A 20,621-nucleotide genomic window follows, 5' to 3' on the forward strand; every position below is an offset into this window, starting at 1 on the left:
CTACGGCAGCCAGTTGGGAATGGGAAACCTGGGCCCTGTGGCTAGCCCCATACCTGGGGGGAGAGGCCCAAGCTGCATTCATGGCCGTGGGCGAAACCCAGGCTAGAGACTATGATGCGGTAAAGGCCATAATGCTGGATCGGGTAGGACTCTCAACCGAGAGATATCGCCAGTGATTCTGGGAGACCCGCTGGACGGAGGGCCTGCGGCCCAGAGCATTCGCCCAGAGATTGACTAATTGGGCCACCTGCTAGCTGAGGCCCACAGCCCAAACCAGGGAGGAAGTAATGGATCAAATAATCTTGGAAAAATTCTTCCTGGGGGTCCCAGACCTGGTGCGGTTGTGGGTTGAAAGACATCAGCCAGCCCAGGTGGCAGATGCTGTCCAGTAACAGAAGAATATGTAGAAGCAGAGGGGCCCAAGTGGGTGGTGAAGCCCAGTAAGAGGACAGGACCAGGAAGAAGCCCACCAGACGCTGCTCCCAAGAAGGGGTCAGACCCAGGGCCCACCCGCAGTCGAGAACTGACTTGTTGGCAGTGCGGACACCTGGGCCATAAGAAACAGGAATGTCCACAAAGGAGTGTGGGCTGGCAGACTTTGTGGGTGGACTGGGGGAAGGAGGCAGGGGGCACCCAATAGAGAGAGCAGAGGGGAGGTGAAGAGAGGGTTGAACCCCAACAAGTGCAAGGACCCCCCCCCCTCCTGTGGTGTTGGGGGGAGCGGGGGGAGAAGGGAAAGAAAACTCCTAGAAAAGAAGCCGAGCACCTCAAGGTGGCACCAAAGGACCCTCCGGGCAGGAGTGCCAGGAGTGTGGCTCTCAGGGGCCTGAGGGAGATAAAGACCAGGGGGCTGGGGAACTGAAACCAGAGTGGGGGGGTACCCAGGCCAGAAGGCACTGCCAGACCAGGTCTGTGGTCTGTGTCGCGCCAGGGGGCATACATGGGAGGCCTGTCCCTACTGTGGATGCGGCGGAGGGCCTGGACATCCCAAGAAGGGCCCGCAGGGGTACTGGCATCCCACTGAGGGGCGGAGTTGTCTGCCTAAGGAGGGGCAGGGACAGGGTGAGCCTGGCAGCTCCTTAAAAGGGGGAGGGGTGTGGCGGGGTGGGGTAAACCCCTTTAGAGCCCTGCCAAAATGCTGGCTATGGCCTGCTTTCTGGCCAGGAGACCAGGGTAGAGATGCAGGGAGCCCAGCTGCGAGCCCTAATGGAGGGCTGGCTCTGAGGAGCATGCTGAGCTGAGTGCTGACAGTAGGGCTGAGGCACCAGGAGGGCTATAAAAGCCCTGGGCAAAGCTCAGTGAGGAGGCTCGCCTCGGAGGAGACAGGAGGGCAGTTTCGCTGTCTCCTTACCAAGCAAGGACGCCTCAAAGGCCAGGAGACCCTGGGGAGGGTCTGGGGGTCACTTTCTGTCCGGGGATCTGGGAACTGCCTGAGCACTGTAAATAAAGACACTTGGGTGAACCAGCAAAAGAAAGCGCGGAGGCCTCTTCATTACACAAGCCCAAACAGAGAGTGTAGGCACCAGAGGGTGGAAACCTGTGTGGACCCTGTGACAGCCCATTTCAAAAACAGGACAAAATCCTCCTGCACAGGGCTGGAGCCTGACCCCACTGGCCAGAGGCTCATACAAATACAAAAGGAAGCTGTTAGGATTCCTGTCCCTGTCCCTGGCTCAGAGCTCTGCTTCCCGTATCAGCCTGTGGCTGGCAGGCGTGTGGGAAATGAGAAGACCCTGCCCTGCTCCATGTGCTGTGGGGGACAAGGAGCTCTCACCTTCTCCCACCCCCTGAAGCTTCCTGGCTGCTCTTAGCAGTAGGGGTCAGATTTTGCTACTCTGGCCCTCCCAGAGCTTCAAGTTTTTGTTTCCTTTCCCTGTGACTAGCGGGTTTGTGGCTGGGGCAGCAGGTGCTGAGTGAGGTACTCTTGTTGTTTCAGATGCCGGTGACCTTCGAGGAGGTGGCTGTGTATTTCACCCAGGGGCAGGGAGCTCTGCTGGACCCCGCTCAGAGAGCCCTCTACAGGGACGTCATGCAGGAGAACTACGAGATGGTGACCTTGCTGGGTAAGGGATTCCCATCCTCTCAGATACTAGAAGCCGTGGGGTCTGCGTGTTGGACTCTGGTCAGGTTCTTCCTGGTCAGTTAGATCAGAGGTGAATGGGTTCCATAATGCACAGCTGCCATGAGAGAGACTTGCATCTCCATGCCTTCTCCAGTGGATTACAGGTGTCAAAAGCTAATGGCTATGCTAGCAAATCCCCATCCCTCCAGGTTGCAAAGGGATAGAATTTGTTCATTGTCCTGTCTGTATCGATTCCCAGTCGGAGACAAAATCTCTGTTCACCTCCGTTCTTGGAAATAGCTCCAGGCATGGGGAGGGCTCTGGGCTCTGCAGGTTTAGAAATAGGCAGCGGTTTAACGCCAGAGCTGGATGTGCATCAACCATTCCCCCAGAGAGCACAGATCCTGGGAACTCCTAGTGAGGGTATAAAAATTTCCGTCACCTCCCTGGACGCCTGCCTCCTCCAGGGCGGCTCAGTGACCATGTTCCTGTCCTCTTAGGTTCCATATTCCCACCAGCACAGCATGGGGACAGGTTCCGTTCACACAGTGCCCTTGGTGACAGACACTCCCCGAATTATTCGTGCACCCTGTGCGAAGAGTTCAGTCACAGAGACCTCCTTGGGACTGTAACCTGATGTGCTGAAATAATCACTGAGCCTGTTTTCCCTGCCTGCTTGGGCCCCCAGTACCCTCTCTTGTTGAACCAGACGTGCTAACCTGCTGCAGCAGAGATTCAGGGTCTGGGCCACGCCTCCAAGCTGCACATCTTAACTGAAAACAGCACAGCAAGATACTTATTTCCAGCACTCAGATACCCATCCACAATAGGATCTAAACCCCAGATAAATCGGTCTTGCCCTGTATACACATTGTACAGGGTAACTTCCTAAGTGTTTGCCCTCTTCATCACTACAAGAGAGAGATGCACAAACTGTTTGCCCTCTCCCCACCAGTAACACTTGCACTGGGTTTATTAATAAGCAAAATGTATTAAGTATAAAAAGTGGTGGTTTTAAGTAATAATAGACAGAACAAAGAAAGTCACTAAGCAAAATAAAACAAACTTGCAAGGCTAAGCTTAATACACTAAGAAACTGGTTACAAATAATAGTTTCTCACCTTCACATAAATTTCCATAAATTTCTTTCACAGACTAGACTTCTTTCTAATCTGGGCCCAAACCTTTCCCCTGTTCAGAATCTGTTAGTTGCAGCAGATCTCTTGGGTGATAAACAGGGGTCTCCTTACTTAATTTTAAATTTAAGAATGATACATACATGCAAATAGGAAAACCATATTCAGTAGCTTACAGCTTTTCTAATGATACCTTAAATGGGACCTTTTGCATAAAGTATGTTCCAGTTGTGTCATATTCATATTGATAAGCATATTTTCAGCATACAGAGCACTCCATAATACCCTGATCTGGTCTGATTTCACCTCTGTGCAGGATTTCCCATTCCCAAACCTGAGCTGATCGCACGGCTGGAACGAGGAGAAGAGCCGTGGGTGCCCGATCTCCAGGCCTGTGAGGAAAGAGAGGCACCCACACAGGTGAGGACTGACACAGAAACCATCTGGGGAATGAAGGAAAAAGTTGCAGGAGTTTCCTTTCCAGATTTCCTTCCCTGTGAGTGTTTGGGTGAGAAGTGGAGGCAGAATCCAATTGCTCAGTCTGTGTTGCGTTTTCCCTTGGTGCTATTACTCTTTCTCCCCAGCACAGTGACTCCTGTCTGGATTGTCTCTCTCCCAGTACATCATGAGAGAGTGAGTGAGAATGAAGAGGCGAATCATGATGCAGAAGTCCCTGGTAAAGTGGAATCACAGGAGACTTTTATGGGAAGTGCTGCATGGAATTTTTCCCACTGCTTGGAAGAGGGCGAAGCCTGGGGAAATTGGCACAGGTCAGAGAGGCTGCTGGGAAACCATGCAGGGAAGAAAGCAGATGAATCTATTAACTGTGGGAGGGGAGACAAGGATCCCAGAGCTCAACAGACAAGAAAGAGACACCCTGGCACTGCCTGCATGTGGGAAAAGATTCATTCTGAGCTCACAGCTTGTAACACATCAGACAATCCATACTGGAGAGAAATTCTCCCAATGCTTAAACCATGGGGAAAGCTTCAATAACTGCTTAGATCTTAATAACCATGAGAGACACCACACAGAAGAGAGACCCTCTCAATGCCTCAAGTGCGGGAAACATTTCATTTGGAAGTCAGAACTAATTCACATCAGAGAATCCACACATCAGAGCCCCCATAAGTGTTTCGTCTGTGGGAAAAGTTTTTTTTCATGTGGAAGTCAGATCTTGTTAAACATCAGAGGATCCACACTGGAGAAGGACCCCCATAAGTGCTTGGACTGTGGGAAAAGTTACACACGGAGATCACATCTCACTAAACATGGGAGAATCCACGCAAGATCTAAATTTCTGTGACACACGGCCAGAAAGGGTTAAGCAATTTGCAGGTTAATGGACCCAGATTCTCCCTTTAAACTCATGTTAGAAATGTGTGTAAATGGAAGTTAGGGCCATTCCACATTAGATAAGCTAGAGCAGTGGTCCCCAACCTTTTCGTCTGGCAGGAGCCAGACGAAGGACCACTGCGGCGGTGGAGCACCCGCTGAAATGCCTCTGAATTTCTGTGGCATTTCAGCGGCGACGCCTCTTGATGACGTCACTTGTCGGCCGCAAGCGGCATCATCGAGAGGCGTCGCTGCCAAAATGCCGCTGAAATTCGGTGGCATTTCGGCGGGTGCTCCACTGAGGGTCAGGACGCGGGCACTTTGGGGACCCCTGAGCTAGAGCTTTGAAATTTAAACTTTTATGCTGAAGAACTGGAAGAAGATATTAATTGTACTAGTCTAAGTTTACTCACATCTTGTTAGAGGTTCCCAGTGTAACAAAAGGGTTCCTGTCTAGGGCCGTATGTTGTTCAATCTGAGATGGAAAGGAAATATTAACATATAAATAAAACTTATGTAATAATGTCATTGGTAACCTGTGTAGTAACCGCTTTATGGATAGTTACCTTATTTTAATCCATGTAATTAATTACCAGTGATGTTTAGGAAATAGAAGGTTTCAGAGTAGCAGCCATTTTTGTCTGTATCTGCAGAAAGAACAGTCTGTACTGTCTCTACTGGGCTATCTTGATTATCACTTCAAAAGTTTTTTTTCTCTTACTTAATTGGCCTCTCAGAGTTGGTAGGACAACTCTCACCTTTTCGTGCTCTCTGTATGGGTATGTCCAGACTACCCACCATATCGGCGGGTAGCTGTCGATTTTTTGGGGATCGATATATCGCATCTCATCTAGACGTGATATATCGATCCCCGAACGCGCTCTCGTCGACTCCGGAACTCCACCAGAGTGAGCGGCAGTAGCGGAGTTGACCTGGGGAGCTGCGGACGTCGATCCCGCGCCGTGAGGACCCGAAGTAAATCGATCTAAGATACTTCGACTTCAGCTACGCTATTCACATAGCTGAAGTTGCGTATCTTAGATCGATTTTCCCTCCCCCCCCAGTGTAGACCAGCCCTATGATTCTAAGGTGCCACAAGTACTCCTGTTCTTTTTGAGGAAATAGGATGTTACTTGAAAAACCTGTTGTTCACCTGATGAAGTGAATCTGAAAGAGACTCTTTGCAATTCTAATGTACCATCTCTACAGTGAAACTGGCCTAAGGACTCTGTGCGTCTCTGCATGATCTTTTAACCCATATGCCCTCTCTTTTCTTGTTGTAAGAAATCATTTGGTTTTATTTTTTTAATTTCTTTTATATATATGTTAGTGAAATGTTTTTATTACAGATCTTTGGAGCAATAGGTAAGGACAGGCACACCCACTTTTGAGTAGTTTACTTGGTACAACCTTTGGTGTATAATAGCTTTTTTTTTTTTAATAGAATTGCTGCAAAGAAACCAAGATTTTTAAAAATATATTTTTATTAATTTTAATTGCTAATTTTTTAGCCTTGCAGAGTTAATTTTTTCCTTTTTTTTAAAAAAAAGTGCTTATTTTTTAAAACAATATTTTAGTTAACTTAGATTTTTACCATTTTAATTATTGTTTTAGGGATGTAAATGTCCCATGCCTGTAACTGCTGCTTTTTTAAATTTTTGCCATTTTTTTTTAATTTGTTGCTTGATTGCTTACCTGGACCCAATTTTTGTTTTGTTTTTTTTCTTTTTGCGAAATCGTTATATTTCTTTATGGCTGCCTGACTTTTTGCGTGTGTGTGTGTGTGTGTGTGTTTGCTGAACTGTTCCTTTTTATGGGCCCGAGCCTTGTTCCGCTACTAATTTAGCAAGGAGGGTGGGCTTTTTAACTAGTCCCTACCCCTTCTGGTTTTTTAAAAACATTTTTACTTACAAGGGGTTACCTTTGGGGGAGGGATAGCTCAGTGGTTTGAGCATTGGCCTGCTAAACCTAGTGTTCTGAGTTCAATCCTTGAGGGGACCATTTGGGGATTTGAGGCAAAAATCTGGGGACTGGCCCTGCTTTGAGCGGGGAATTGGACTCGATGACCTCCTGAGGTCCCTTCCAACCCTGATAATCTATGAGTCATTTCCTGTGAGGCTTGCCACCTGGACAGAACACATGGCCAATTGGTGGCTACATTTCTCCACTGGGTGACCAATCCCAACATAAAAATTCTTTGGGATCCTTGCAGATGAGGTACTATGAAAATGTGTGTGGTTTTGCCTCTTACTGTATTCTGCTAACCTGAGCTCTGCTTTGCCGTAGGGTTGGAACTGGAGACTCCGTCACTGGTTCCTTTAAAGAAGAACCCCAACACCGTAGTAGTGTCTGAGGCCATGTCTACATCTAAAACTTTACAGCGCTGGTTGTTATAGCTGTATTAGTACAGCTGTATAGGGCCAGCGCTGCAGAGTGTCCACACTTACTGCTAGCAGCGCTGCAAGTGCTGTTAGATGTGGCCACACTGCAGCGCTGTAGGGAGTGATGCATTGTGGGCGGCTATCCCACAGGGCACCTCGTCCCAAAGCGGCGCTGGGGCTTGTGGGAAGGGGAAGGAAGTGTGATTGTCCTTCTGCTTCCTGTTCCTGTTCCAACGGCCAGCGTTGCTTTGGTACACATGCGGAGCACTGTGGCAGCATTGTGACTCTAAAGCGGTTTTTCTGCATTATCTTTCAAGAATGGATCCTCAGGTACTGAATACCTTACTAATGACTATTGCCAGCACATCTCGCCTTACTGTTGATCTAATCCTTAGGCTGCTAAATGTGCGTGTGACTGACATTGAGGAATGGGACGATGGTACTGAATCGCATCAATATGCAGACAGTACAATGCTAGTGGCAATAACAGACGTGCTCTGCTCCGTGGACCGGCGCGTTTGGGCTCGGGAAACCAGCACTGAGTGGTGGGATCACATCGTCCTGCAGTCATGGGATGACGAGCAGTGGCTGCAGAACTTTCGTATGAAGAAAGCCACTTTCATGGGACTTTGTGATGATCTCGCCCCCAACCTGCGGCGCATGAACACGAGATTTAGAGATGCCCTTTCTGTGGAGAAGCGGGTGGCTATTGCAATCTGGAAGCTGGCAACTCCAGACTGTTTCCGATCGGTGGCGAACCAGTTCGGAGTGGGAAAGTCCACCGTTGGAATGGTGCTGATGCAAGTTTGCAGGGCCATTAATCGAACACTGACAAGAAGAACCGTGACTCTGGGGAACGTGCAGGACATTTTAGATGGATTTGCAGAAATGGGGTTCCCTAACTGTGGAGGGGCAGTAGATGGGACGCATATTCCTATTATCTCTCCACCCCACCTGGCATCGGAGTATATTAATCGCAAGGGGTACTTCTCTGTGGTTCTGCAAGCGCTTGTGGATCACCGTGGGCATTTCACTGACATTTACTCTGGATGGCCTGGAAAGGTGCACGATGCACGCATATTTAGGAACAGTGCCCTGTTCAGGAGGCTTAGGGCCGGGACCCTTTTCCCAGATCACAAGATAACAGTAGGGGAAGTGGAAATGCCCATCGTGATTCTGGGAGACCCCGCTTACCCATTAATGCCATGGCTCATGAAACCATATATGGGGAAGCTTGACAGGAGCAAGGAACGGTTCAACTACAGGTTGAGCCGCTGTAGAATGACTGTGGAGCGTGCTTTTGGCTGTTTGAAAGCCCGTTGGCGCAGTCTGTTCGGGAAGCTAGATTTGATGGAAAGCAGCATTACCGCTGTTATATCCGCGTGCTGCACCCTCCATAATATTTGTGAAGGGAAGGGTGAAAGGTTCAGTGAGGAATGGACCTCCGAGGTTAGACGTTTGGAGAATGAGTTTGCTCAGCCAGAGAGCAGGGCTAATAGGGAGGCCCAGGAAAGGGCTTCAAGGATTAGGGATGCTATAAGGGAGCAATTTGATGCTGAGAACCAGCAGTAATGTTTGGTGCATGTGTTGTGCTTTGCTTTACCTTGCTGTGTATAATTAACCATTTCTATCACCAATAAAACATAGGGAAAGAAATACAAACCAAATCCTTTTATTTGTCATACAGTAAAAAACAGGAAAGGGGGTATGGGTAGTTCACAGTACATTCAGATGTTTTACTATTTCCTATTTTACTCAGTTGTAACCGTCTGATGCAACTCACCATTACTTTGCTGCAGAATGATGGGGGTGGAGTGCACTGGGTAAGAATTAAACATATCTTGGTTACTAGGTGATCTTAGAGGTGTTGGGGGCAGCTGATGATAATAAGGAACTGGGTGCTGCATAAAGCTATTTTGAGGATACACAGGGGGACAAGGAACAGTGCTTTGGGAAGGCTGTGGGCTATCACGGTATATATTTGTCTGCGTGGCTACAAGAGACTCAAAAGACTTGGTTTGGCGAGACAGGAGTCTCATCATCTGCCTGGCTATTCTTTTGGCAGACAATTCCTGTCTCCTGCTTTCAGTCAGCCTCCATTCCTGCAAACTTTTTCTCCACTCCTCAGTCTTCCTACTTTCCCTGTTGTAGTGGTTCAGAACGGTCTTGATCAGCTCCTCTTTTGATTTCCTAGGGTTGCGCCTCAAATTCTGCAATCTACGTGAGGCTGGTGACACAGCTGCATTACTCGAGTTGCCTAGAAAAAATAGAGATAGAGACATGTAAAACACAGGGGCATCATTGTTTATTATCAACTTTTGAAGGACACTGAAAACTGTAGGTAGCATCCCTTTCACATACCTCACATAACACTGTACAGTTCAAGAAAGCTAAGACATGTCTAGCAGTGGGGTGAGTACTTTTGCTTAAAATTCTCTCCTGTTAGTGGGATGCCTGGGTTCCTGCTTGGAAGGGGGGCCGGGTGAGGAAGAAGCACCCCGCAGGACACTGTTCCCGCTTGGAAGGGGGGGTGGGGGACGGACAGAGCACACAGCAGGGCAGGTTTCACGTTTGGAAGGGGGGGTGGGGGACGGACAGAGCACACAGCAGGGCAGGTTTCACGTTTGGAAGGGGGGGTGGGGGACGGACAGAGCACACCGCAGAGCAGGTTTCACGTTTGGAAGGGGGAGTGGGGGACGGACAGAGCACACAGCAGGGCAGGTTTCACGTTTGAAAGGGGGGGTGGGGGACGGACAGAGCACACCGCAGAGCAGGTTTCACGTTTGGAAGGGGGGGTGGGGGACGGACAGAGCACACAGCAGGGCAGGTTTCACGTTTGGAATGGGGGGTGGGGGACGGACAGAGCACGCCGCAGAGCAGGTTTCACGTTTGGAATGGGGGGTGGGGGACGGACAGAGCACGCCGCAGAGCAGGTTTCACGTTTGGAAGGGGGGGTGGGGGACGGACAGAGCACACCGCAGAGCAGGTTTCACGTTTGGAAGGGGGGGTGGGGGACGGACAGAGCACACAGCAGGGCAGGTTTCACGTTTGGAAGGGGGGATCGGCGAGGAAGAAGCACCCCGCAGGACACTGTTCCCGCTTGGAAGGGGGGGTGGGGGACGGACAGAGCACACCGCAGAGCAGGTTTCACGTTTGGAAGGGGGGATCGGCGAGGAAGAAGCACCCCGCAGGACACTGTTCCCGCTTGGAAGGGGGGGTGGGGGACGGACAGAGCACGCCGCAGAGCAGGTTTCACGTTTGGAATGGGGGGTGGGGGACGGACAGAGCACACCGCAGAGCAGGTTTCACGTTTGGAAGGGGGGGTGGGGGACGGACAGAGCACACCGCAGAGCAGGTTTCACGTTTGGAAGGGGGGGTGGGGGACGGATAGAGCACACAGCAGGGCAGGTTTCACGTTTGGAAGGGGGGATCGGCGAGGAAGAAGCACCCCGCAGGACACTGTTCCCGCTTGGAAGGGGGGGTGGGGGACGGACAGAGCACACAGCAGGGCAGGTTTCACGTTTGGAAGGGGGGATCGGCGAGGAAGAAGCACCCCGCAGGACACTGTTCCCGCTTGGAAGGGGGGGTGGGGGACGGACAGAGCACACCGCAGAGCAGGTTTCACGTTTGGAAGGGGGGATCGGCGAGGAAGAAGCACCCCGCAGGACACTGTTCCCGCTTGGAAGGGGGGGTGGGGGACGGACAGAGCACACCGCAGAGCAGGTTTCACGTTTGGAAGGGGGGGTGGGGGACGGACAGAGCACACAGCAGGGCAGGTGAGGAAGAAGCACCCCGCCTGGATGCCTACGTGCTGGGAAGGGGGGGGGGTGGATTGGGGCAGAGGAAAAAGACCGCCTTGCGCTGGGGAGCCGTGCTTCTAGCTACCTGCCCTCAATTATCCCTAAACTATCCACAGGCTTTCATAATGCCAGACATATCACTGCTGCGTGTTACCAAGGAAGAGCGGGAGGGTCTTCTACAGGAATGCGGATACCGCCCTGGCCCCTATGCAGCTCGCCTGTGTGCGGCCATGGTCCCCCCACCCCTCGCTGCACAGTGGATCGGACGAGTTAGCCTGAACGGGACAGGGACCACGGTGGCTCTACCTATCAACTTGTTAAAGCACATTGCCCAAGATCTAGCTGGAACTTTTCAAGAGATTACTCAGGCAGATTACACAGATGTCATAGATCAAATCAATGGGCTTTTCCAAGTTTAGGCATGCATGCAGTCAGCCATAACGAAAATCCTGCTATCACAAAGCATTGCAATCTACTTACCACGAGCACGATCCTCAGCTTCCTCATCAACGTCCGCTTCCAGCTGCTGGGACTGGCTAGTCTCCTCAGGGCTAGAGAAGAGCTCCTGGCTGCCTGAGTCCTGAGACTCCGGGGTGTCCCCCTCAACGCCAGTAGTATCACTGCATTCATCCTCTACACCATCCCCAACTTCTCCCTGCTCTGAACTCTCCATCGTGCTCCTAGGATTTGCAGTGGGGTCACACCCAAGTATGGCCACACCCAAGTATGGCATCCAGCTCCTTGTAAAACCTGCAGGTTGTGGGGGCTGCTCCTGAGCGTCGGTTTCCCTCACAGGCTTTGCAGTATGCACTCCTCAACTCCTTAATTTTTACTCTGCATTGCAAGGCGTCCTGTTCGTAGCCCCTTCTCGTCATCGACTGCGATATCTGACCATAGGTATCGTAGTTTCTCCTTCTGGAGCGCAGCTGTGTTTGAACAGCCTCATCTCCCCACACACTAATTAGATCCTGCAGCTCTGCATTGGTCCATGCTGGGGCTCGTTTGCTGCGTGGAGGCATGGTCGCTGAATGATTGATTGATTAATTGCACTCCACGCCTGACTGAGCAAAAAGGAAGGTGATTTTTGAAATTTCCTGGGGCATTTAAAGGAGGGGTCAGGTGAGCACAGGGCAGAGGAGTTTTCTTGATTACCAGAGAGGTATCCTCAGGTATGCTGGGATACCTGCTTATTCCACGGAGGTCAAGAAAAGCGCTGGTGAGTGTCTACATTGCATTACCAGCGCTGGATCACCAGCGCTGGATCCTCTACACCCGAGACAAAACGGGAGTACGGCCAGCGCTGCAAACAGGGAGTTGCAGCGCTGGTGATGCCCTGCAGATGTGTACACCTTCAAAGTTGCAGCGCTGTAACTCCCTCACCAGCGCTGCAACTTTCTGATGTAGACAAGCCCTGAGAAATACAACCTGAAGCTGATACCAATGAAGAGACAGAGGGTGGTCTGAGCATCCTCCCCTGCTCTGGGGAAGGTGTCCAGACCTTGTGCTTGTGGTTTTCTCTGTCTGCCTCAGCTTCACACTCTGTTCCACAGTCCTGAGAAGCACTCTGTGTGGAACTGGGAGGCAGGACTTCTGGGTTCTAGCCCTGGATCTGGGAGGGGAGTGGGGTCTAGTGGGTTAGAGTAGGGGGAGGTAGGAGGCAGGACTGAGCCCACGTCCAGACTACCCCGCCGTATCGGCAGGTTAAAATTGATTGCTCGGGGATCGATATATCGCGTCTAGTCTAGATGCGATATATCGATCCCCGAGCGCGCTTACATCGATTCCGGAACTCCATCAACCCGAACGGAGTTCCGGAATCGACACGGAGAGCCGCGGACATCGATCCCGCGCCGTCTGGACGGGTGAGTAATTCGATCTTAGATATTCGACTTCAGCTACGTTATTCACGTAGCTGAAGTTGTGTATCTAAGATCGATTTTCCTCCCCTAGTCCGGACGAGGCCTCAGTGCTGAGGGGATTTGTCTGAGGCCATGTGTGGTACAGGCCCAGCATTGGTAACCTTTCCCAAGCCGCCCCTGCTTGCCCCTTCAGCCCCCTGCAAAGCAGCTCTAGGGTTGTGCTGTGCTTCCTGTGCTCTTCACGCCAGATCACCACATGATCTGGGCTTGCCTGCTCCTTGCTCAGGGCAGCGTCTGATCCCTTTCCTGGGCCATGGTCTCAGCACCATGTCTGCTTTTCTCTCTCTCAGCACGTCCGCCCCCTCTGAAGACAACCCACCAGTAGAGAAGAAATACAAGCCTCTGAGCACCACCCCCAACAGCACCAAGGAAATCAGAGTCAAGTTCGTCCCTGTGCAACGTGAGTACATTGAGGCCCCGGTAGTCAGGATGCCTGGGTTCAATCCTCACTATTGGGCAGGGAGTGGGGTCTAGTTGGTGAGAGTAATGGAATTGCAGGGGTGGGGCTGAGAGTCAGGACTCCTGGGTTCTATCCCTGGTTCTGGGAGGCGACTGGGGTGTAGCATGGGGGAGGGGCAGGATAACACGGGAAGTTGCAGGTGCGTGGAGCTTCAGTTTGTATAACCTCTTTCATTTCCCCCCCTCTCTGCAGCAATGGAGGGCTTGGGCATCCTGGATGCCCTTAACTCTGCCCCCATCCCGGGGATCAGGGTCAAAAAGAAAGTCTTATCTCCTACTGCAGCCAAGGTACAAACATCTCTGGGTGGGGGCTGGTGGGTTAGAGTAGGGCAGAGAGGGCTGAGAGGCAGGACCCCTTGGTTCTCTCCCCAGCTTCGGGGGTTGGGGGATCTGGTAGGTTAGAGCAGGGGGGCTGGGAGGCAGGACCCCTGGGTTCTAACATCAACAATGACAGGGGAGTGGGGTCTGGTGCAGGGACTGAGAGTCATTGGTTTGCTTTCCATTACACTGATCCCACACTTCTCTGTGTCCCAGGCGAGCCCGTTTGAAGGGAAGCCAGTCCCACAAGTGAGCGCTGTTAAACCATCCTCTCCAGAACCTGGTACTGCATCCAAGCCCGTGGAGGTGGATCAGCCTGGCACTCCTGGGCCGACAGTAGAGGTTCCAGAGCTGATGGAGACCGGTAAGGATGGGTAAGGCGTTGGAGCCAGTGGGTTCTGTTGTGCTAACCCTGAGCCAGTGGTAGGTGTCAGCCCAACATCCTGGCTGTGTTGGATCAGACCTGATGTTGCCACCTAGGAGGCCATCAAATCCATAATGCATGTGGCCAGGTGGGCCATGCCAGCTGGGATACAGCTGCCTTGGCTGGGAGGGGGGCAGCTCCTGTGTTAGCTTAACTGTGGGGCTGGCAGGGCTGTCTTCACCTGAGGGTCCTGGGTTGGGCTCAGGAGGCATTGGCGCTGGTTGTTAGATCCAGGCTCCGTGGGGGGGGTGTTTGTGTCTGATCGTTGAGCCGCTCTGTGTCCCGTCCCTGCAGCCTCATCCGAGCAGAACTCAGACGCCAAGCCCTCCGAGAGCACCGCTGACTCCACGCAGTTTACCAAGAAGGGCAAGAAGAAGACAGTGACTTGGCCTGAAGAGAGCAAGCTGCGGGAGTACTTCTACTTCGAGCTGGATGAGACTGAGCTAGGTGCATACTGGGGCATGGGCCTTTCCATCTAGTGGGCACCAGCTCCCATCTGGCACTTGGGTTATGGGACATGGGGCCTTTTCCTCTAGGGGGTGCCAGCTCTGCTCCAGCACCAGGGGACTACCTGGCTTCTGCAGGTGGGAAAAGAGATACAAGGCCTTTGAACTTTAGGAAAAATTTCCTAACTGTTAAGAGTGGTTAAGCACTGGAATAAATTGCCTAGGGAGGTTGGTGGAATCTTCATCATTGGAGATTTTTAAGAGCAGGTTGGAGAAACACCTGTCAGGGATGGTCTAGATTATACTTAGTCCTGCTTTAAGTGCAGGGGACTGGACTAGATGACCTCTCGAGGTCCCTTCCAGTTCTATGATTCTATGATGCTTCTCTCTATGATGAACTCCTGTTATGGAGTGAGGGAGGGAGGGTGTCATCCTTCCCATCAGCTGGACGGCAGAGGCCTGTCTGTCCCCTGACTAAACCTCTCTCCGTTTCTTCTCTTCCCCCGGTAGTCAACGTGAACAAGATCAAGGACTTTGGCGAGGCAGTCAAGCGGGAGATGCTGAAGGATCGGCACGCCTTCGAGACGGCGCGCCGGCTCAGCCGCAACGCCATGAAAAAGAAGGTGCCCTCGGTTTACCCCAAGCTCCTTGACCTGCCTATCCCCCTGGTGCAGCCGGGCAGCGGTAGCCGCGAGAAGTTCACCCAGGCCGAGAGGGAGAAGGGCATCCTGCAGGAGATCTTCCTCTTCAAGGAGAGGTGGGTGAGGCCCTGGGGGTAGGGCGCAGGGTTGGAAGGATACTGGGGGCGAGGCCGGGGCACCATTTCCCAGTTGCGCAATGTAGGCTCTTTAACGGCCAGTGTGTCAAATTTTGGGCCACCCACCTGAATCCAGCATGGCGCTGTCCCTCTCTAGTGGCATATGAGCCGGCTGCTGCCTCTGAGCCTGTCGACCTGGTGGTTTGACTCAGGGACCACAGACCCTGATTTCAGCTCCAGACGTCCCAGCAGATGAGCCCACCAGGAGCCTCTCTAGGTTGCTGGGCACCAGGATTCCGCTCTGACTCTGCTGTCTTTGCTTCCCATGGCTGGTAGATGCTGGGGGGGTGGGTGGACCTGGCCTGTGAGGCTGTGCTGGGAGCATGGGGGTCGGGGGGGTGGGGGCATCAGGCTGTGCTGAGAGCCCCACAGTGCTGAGCTATGACCACATCTCTTGGTGCTGAGATCTAACCAGAATTTCTCCTCTCCGCAGCATTCCAGACAGTCCCCACGAACCCGACCCGGAGTCGTACGAACCTCTGCCGCCCAAACTCATCCCGCTCGACAAGGTACGTCTGGCCCAGGGCCCTGGGTTCTCTATCCTGCTTTGAGGGACAGAAGGAGGAGGCCTGTGGAGTAGAGCAAGGGGATTGGTAGTCAGGACTTCTGGGTTCGCTCCTCACTGTGGAAGGGGTCTAGGGGTTAGAGCAGGGGGTTCATTTCCCAGCTCACTGGGGGCCCTTCCTCACTCTGTGTCTCTGTCTGTATAAACAGGGACGGGCTAGGGAAGGGCAAAGGACCAGGAATCTGAGCACCCAGCCATGACCCCCAGCTCCTGAGGCTGGGGCGTCCTCCCCACCCTCAGCCCATCCTGACTCCAGTGTCTCCTCTGTCCCCTCTCTCAGGAATGCACCATGGACGAGGCTGCCTACCAAGAAGGACTCAACCCAGCCACCGCCTCGCAGTCTCACGATGGAATCGGGGCCTCCAAGCTGCCTCCAGTGCTGGCCAACCTGATGCCGGGCCCCATGCTCCCCAAGAGTCCTCAGGACCCAACCCCAGCTCCTCCATGAACGTGCAGGTGATCCTTCCCTCCATCACGGTAATCGGTGCTGCTGTGTAGCCTGACTGACCCTATAGACTCCCCGTAGTGGGAGAGTCCGGCACCAAAAGGGTAAACTCTGTGCTGCTCTATGGGTGGGGCCTCCCTGGCCCATCTTCCCCCAGAGTGGACCATTGCTTCCCCATGCCACCCCACCACTGCTGGAGCAGACCATTGGCCTGGTCTCCCTGCCTCCAGCTTGGTTGAAGGTCCAGCACTTAGGGGGAAGGGGAAACTCGGGCAATGCACCAGCTGAGCAATAGTTGGGGTCCGGGGATGCATGGGGCGGTGGGACTCTTTCCTATCACCCCCTTCTCTCAAAGCAGTTGAGTCAAGCCAGCCCCCGGCCCCATCTGGAGGGGTTAATGGACTAGCACAGTGCCCTGGAGTTAGAGGTCAGAGAGAGCTGAGGGGGTGGTGTGTGTGTGCGGGGTGTGGTGGGGGGAAGGAGGGACTCTCTGTCTAACCCTGCCCCTCCTGTCTGCCTTCCCTGCACAGGGCAGGCCCAAGAACCACAAGACGGAGGAGCTAATGAAGCAGCCGGATTGCTCAGACAAGATGAAACACTTGCTTGGCAACCTCCAGACACAGCCCCTGGGACCCTCAGGAGGTAAGAGACCTGTAGGGAGGGCACTGACCCTGTTCCCACCTCCTGCTGCTAGGAGAAAATCCTGTCCTGCCGGTCGCCTTCTGGCTTCTGTTTCTTTGCCTTCCGTCCGTCTCGATGGGGCGCCTGGGACATATAACCCTTCAGCTCCTACAGTTCTAGGGGCTCTGGCGGGCAGGTAATTCAAAGGAAGTGACCTTGCTCAGTTCAAGTGGCTGGGGCCAGGGGAGAGCTGGTGCCCCTAGCATCCTGATGACATCATGGGTGTGCGAGTGCATGTCTGTGTGATTTCCTGCTCTGGGGGTTCCAGGAGAGGTGGCCGTGTAAACATTCCTGGGTTAGAATGGGAGGTTGCTGTGAAGGGAATGGGAAGTGTAACCCCATTAGCTGTATTTGACCCCTCTGCTCTCGTCTTCCAGTGCCCAATGGGCTGCTGGGCCAAGGGCCTCTCGCCAATGGATTCCCACTTGGACCAAAGAACATGCAGCATTTCCCTACTGGGGGGCCAGGACCCATGCCTGGTAAGCAGGGAGCTACCATCTTCTGTGGTGGGTAGGAAACGGGGGTGGGGGGGTGAATGAAGACTGTCAACCTTCAGCTGGGGTGTGCCAGAATCAGTAGGGCCTGCTGACCCCAGTGCGGTGCTAAGGGGTGTTATGCTGCAAGGAGCAGGGTAGAGGCTCAGTAGGGGACACTGTCCTGGCAGTCAGTGCTCGCACCAATGCCCCAGTGTGGTGCTAATGGGGGGCTGTGTTGCATGGAGTAGGGTGGGGGTTTGGCAGCAGGTGTCTTTTTGCCCTTGGTGCTCAGACAGGGGAGTCTCTAACCTTTGTGCCTCTCTTCCTTACCCCTAGGTCCCCATGGTGGCCCTGGGGGTCTCAACATGCTCCCAGGTCCTAGCATGCCTGGTGGGCCCAGGAGGATTGGCCCTAGCCCTCCCCAGCAAGGCAAGTTCTGGGATCCCCTTGATGGTGGAATGTGAGGAAACCCCCAGAGGGGTACGCAAGGGGGTGGACCAGGCCCTTTCCACCGGGGGCAAGGCAGGGAGCCCCCCTTCCCAGGTCATGGTGGAGGCCACGGAAGCGGTTATTGCAGGGGGCTTGGCTTGCCCTCTAGGGGGATCAGAGGGCCATAGCTTTGGAATGGCCCTGCCCCTTTGTGGGAGGCGCCTGTGAGTCTCCCCTCCCTCATTTTTAATCGAGCAAGTGGCAAGGGCCGATGGGGGAGACCCAGCATGTATTACACTCATTCGATCCTACAGGCCCTGCTCCTTTGGGGGCGGGGCCTAGAGTGACAGAGAGCTCCCTATAGGCCTGTGGGGACAAGGGAGACTGTTTCAGCTGCAGCATTGCATGCTGGGAGCTGTAGTCTTTTTCCCCAGCCCCCGCCCTGCTCTGCCGCCACCCCTCTGGCCGTGCCCTGCCGCCATGGCTGACCTGCACCCCGTTTTCTCTTAAGCAGACATGTCACACTGCCCCGTGTGTCGCCACTTCAAGTTGAAAGGCAGCTGCAGGTACGAGAACAACTGTGCCTTCTACCATCCCGGAGTGAATGGGCCGCCCCACTGCAGCGCCCAGGACCCTTCCCCCAGTCTGCCAACACCTTGTGAAACCACCCAATACAGCTGCTCCCACTTCACGGACTCTGGGGCGCCCACTGTCAGACTTGGGCTGCATCCACCACTTATGGCTTCTGTGCGGCCTTGTAATGCCCGGAGGAGGAAGAAGCAACCCCCCCCCCCCCGATGGCTGCTGCTACTGAGGAACCACTGCAGGGAGAATTCCCCCCACAACTCCGCTCCCTCCTGTATTTTAACATGATGGTGGCGCTGATGAGACATGACTTTGCGGCCCCCCAGTGACTTTTTGTAAGCACTAGAGCTGCTGCCTGTGGGTTGTTACCACTGTGTACATCTCTGTGGAACTAGCAAAGGTGTAAAAGTGGGGGTTGCATGGCTGCCCTACCCGGCTCCAGGCTGTGATCTGTCCACAGATTCCCCTACTGCAGACTTACGCTGAAGACATTTTGCCTGGGGAGACTTGACCCTGAGGAGCAGCCAGCCACACTGCTCGGCTCCCCCGGGGGTGAAAGTAACTTAAAGGACTTGCCAGTACTCCAGAGTCCTGTGGAGGGGGAAAGACCCAACTGGAAGAGGCGTGGCTTCTATCAGAAGAGGTGGGGCCTTTAAATCCCAGGGCTTTTAAATCGGGATTTAAAGGGCTCAGTGATTCAGCTGAAGCTAGGAACTGGGCCCTTTAAATCACCCTCGGAGTTACCAGCTGCAGAGGCGGCTGGGAGCCCTGGGATTTGGGCAGGGGTGAAAGTAATTTACATTTCTGACCCATATGGTCCAATCACAAGCAACTCACCTCTCCTAATGTACTTCATGGATCCCTCCCATTGTATGACATAAATAGAGAAAATAAAGCTACTATTACTACTGTCAATACTGTCTGTAATAAAACTTTATTATTGGAATAAGCCTGAAAAAGTGAAAACTTGCTGTCACATTTTTCTCCATGTCTTCCCTCCTCTTCTAGCCAGGCTGTGGACACTAGGCTCCATGCTTTCTCCCTGCCTGGCACTGAGCAGCAGCTGCAGGGGCTTCCCTTTAGCTTGCAGCAGAGAGACTGGCTGAGGGAGGGAGAAGCCTGCCTCCTGCATAAGAATGGTTTAAACTCAGCTGTTCCCTGCACGGTTCAGTAACATTTCAAAGAGGATCTGCAAGCAGTTTGGACATCACAACCATGATCCTCTGCTGGGGAGGGAATGGGATAGATTTTAACTTGGAAATAGTTCCTGATTTTGATTGTTTTTTGTGTATTGGAGACCCCCTCATCCTGGGGGCAGAAAAGAACCGCCCCTGCCATGGTCACACACTGTTCTTATGCAGGCAGCAGCAGCAGGCATCTCAGCCAATGTCCCTACTGCAAGCTAGAGCCTAGAGGAGAACCCCTGCTGGGGGTGGGGCAGGAGGAATGCAGAGCCTTGTCTGCAGCCTGGCTGGAGGAGGAGTAGGGAGGAGATGAGAAACCAATGTGACAGTGAGTTTTCCCCTTCCAGCTGCTTTTATTAGCTCTGGATTTAAGCTGTGCAGCCAAATGCTTGTGTTTGTTGCGTATATTAGTATTGGAGACAAGATCTCCTCATCCCGGGGGCAGACAAGGACTGCCCCTGCCGTGGTCAAACACACCCTCCTCACTACCCCCAGCTACTGTGAGTGAAATTAACAAGGATGCCAGAAGCCACTGCTAACCCCCAGGGCTGAACCACTCAGAGAACAGCTATTCTTATTCAGGGGGCAGGCTTCTCCCACCCTCAGCCAGTCTCCTTTTCTTACTAGTCCTCCGTACTGGCTTACTTTCACCTCTGGCTCCCTCAGAAATACTGCCCTCCCTGGGCATGTGGTCAGGAGACTTCTCCCTCCATCTGGCTGCAGCAGGATACCCGATCCTTCAGCTGGGGAGTAGAGGGGTCCGTTAACTACTGCCCCCTACCCACTGAGCAAAGGGGTTGCTTGTTAACTCCACCCCCTCCATGGGGTCGTTGTAGATAAATCTCTGCATTAAGCATCTTCATATGACTTTGTATTATGTCTCTTCATATAACCTTGTATTAAGCCTATCCACATACAACATCTTTGTCTCAAGTCCTTTGATATAGGAACTTTGTATCAGATCTGTGGAAGAAAACAAGCCCTCACTCTGCGTTTGTAAGCAATAAGGCAGATACAGTGTATTCAAGCAACAGTTGGACGGAGGGGGTCCCCTTGTGCTTAGCAAATCTGTGAAAAACTAGCAATTTATGACAATTATTTATACATTCCCATTACATACGTCAACGGCCAACAGCTGTGTCCTGTTTATACATTTTTT

General features: G+C 52.9%; 2 protein-coding genes across 4 annotated transcripts in view; one reads left to right on the forward strand and one right to left on the reverse strand.

Annotated features, from left to right (window-relative positions):
• Positions 1 to 20,621, reverse strand: part of LOC115640747 (zinc finger protein 501-like) — a 745,273-nt gene that overhangs the window by 417,487 nt on the left and 307,165 nt on the right. The window lies entirely within an intron of this gene.
• On the forward strand, positions 1,969 to 18,901 carry LOC115640754 (serine/threonine-protein phosphatase 1 regulatory subunit 10-like). Its single transcript, XM_030543734.1, is given in 16 exon segments — positions 1,969 to 2,063; positions 3,515 to 3,618; positions 6,820 to 6,887; positions 12,131 to 12,168; positions 12,924 to 13,033; positions 13,286 to 13,380; positions 13,627 to 13,774; positions 14,129 to 14,281; positions 14,791 to 15,037; positions 15,531 to 15,606; positions 15,943 to 16,092; positions 16,095 to 16,139; positions 16,638 to 16,749; positions 17,166 to 17,267; positions 17,601 to 17,693; positions 18,208 to 18,901. Coding segments are annotated over 13 exon segments (1,704 nt in total). The 5' UTR covers positions 1,969 to 2,063; positions 3,515 to 3,618; positions 6,820 to 6,887; positions 12,131 to 12,154; the 3' UTR covers positions 18,567 to 18,901.

This window comes from Gopherus evgoodei, unplaced genomic scaffold (assembly GCF_007399415.2).
Source record: "Gopherus evgoodei ecotype Sinaloan lineage unplaced genomic scaffold, rGopEvg1_v1.p scaffold_32_arrow_ctg1, whole genome shotgun sequence".
In the NCBI taxonomy this organism is placed as follows: Eukaryota; Metazoa; Chordata; order Testudines; family Testudinidae; genus Gopherus; species Gopherus evgoodei.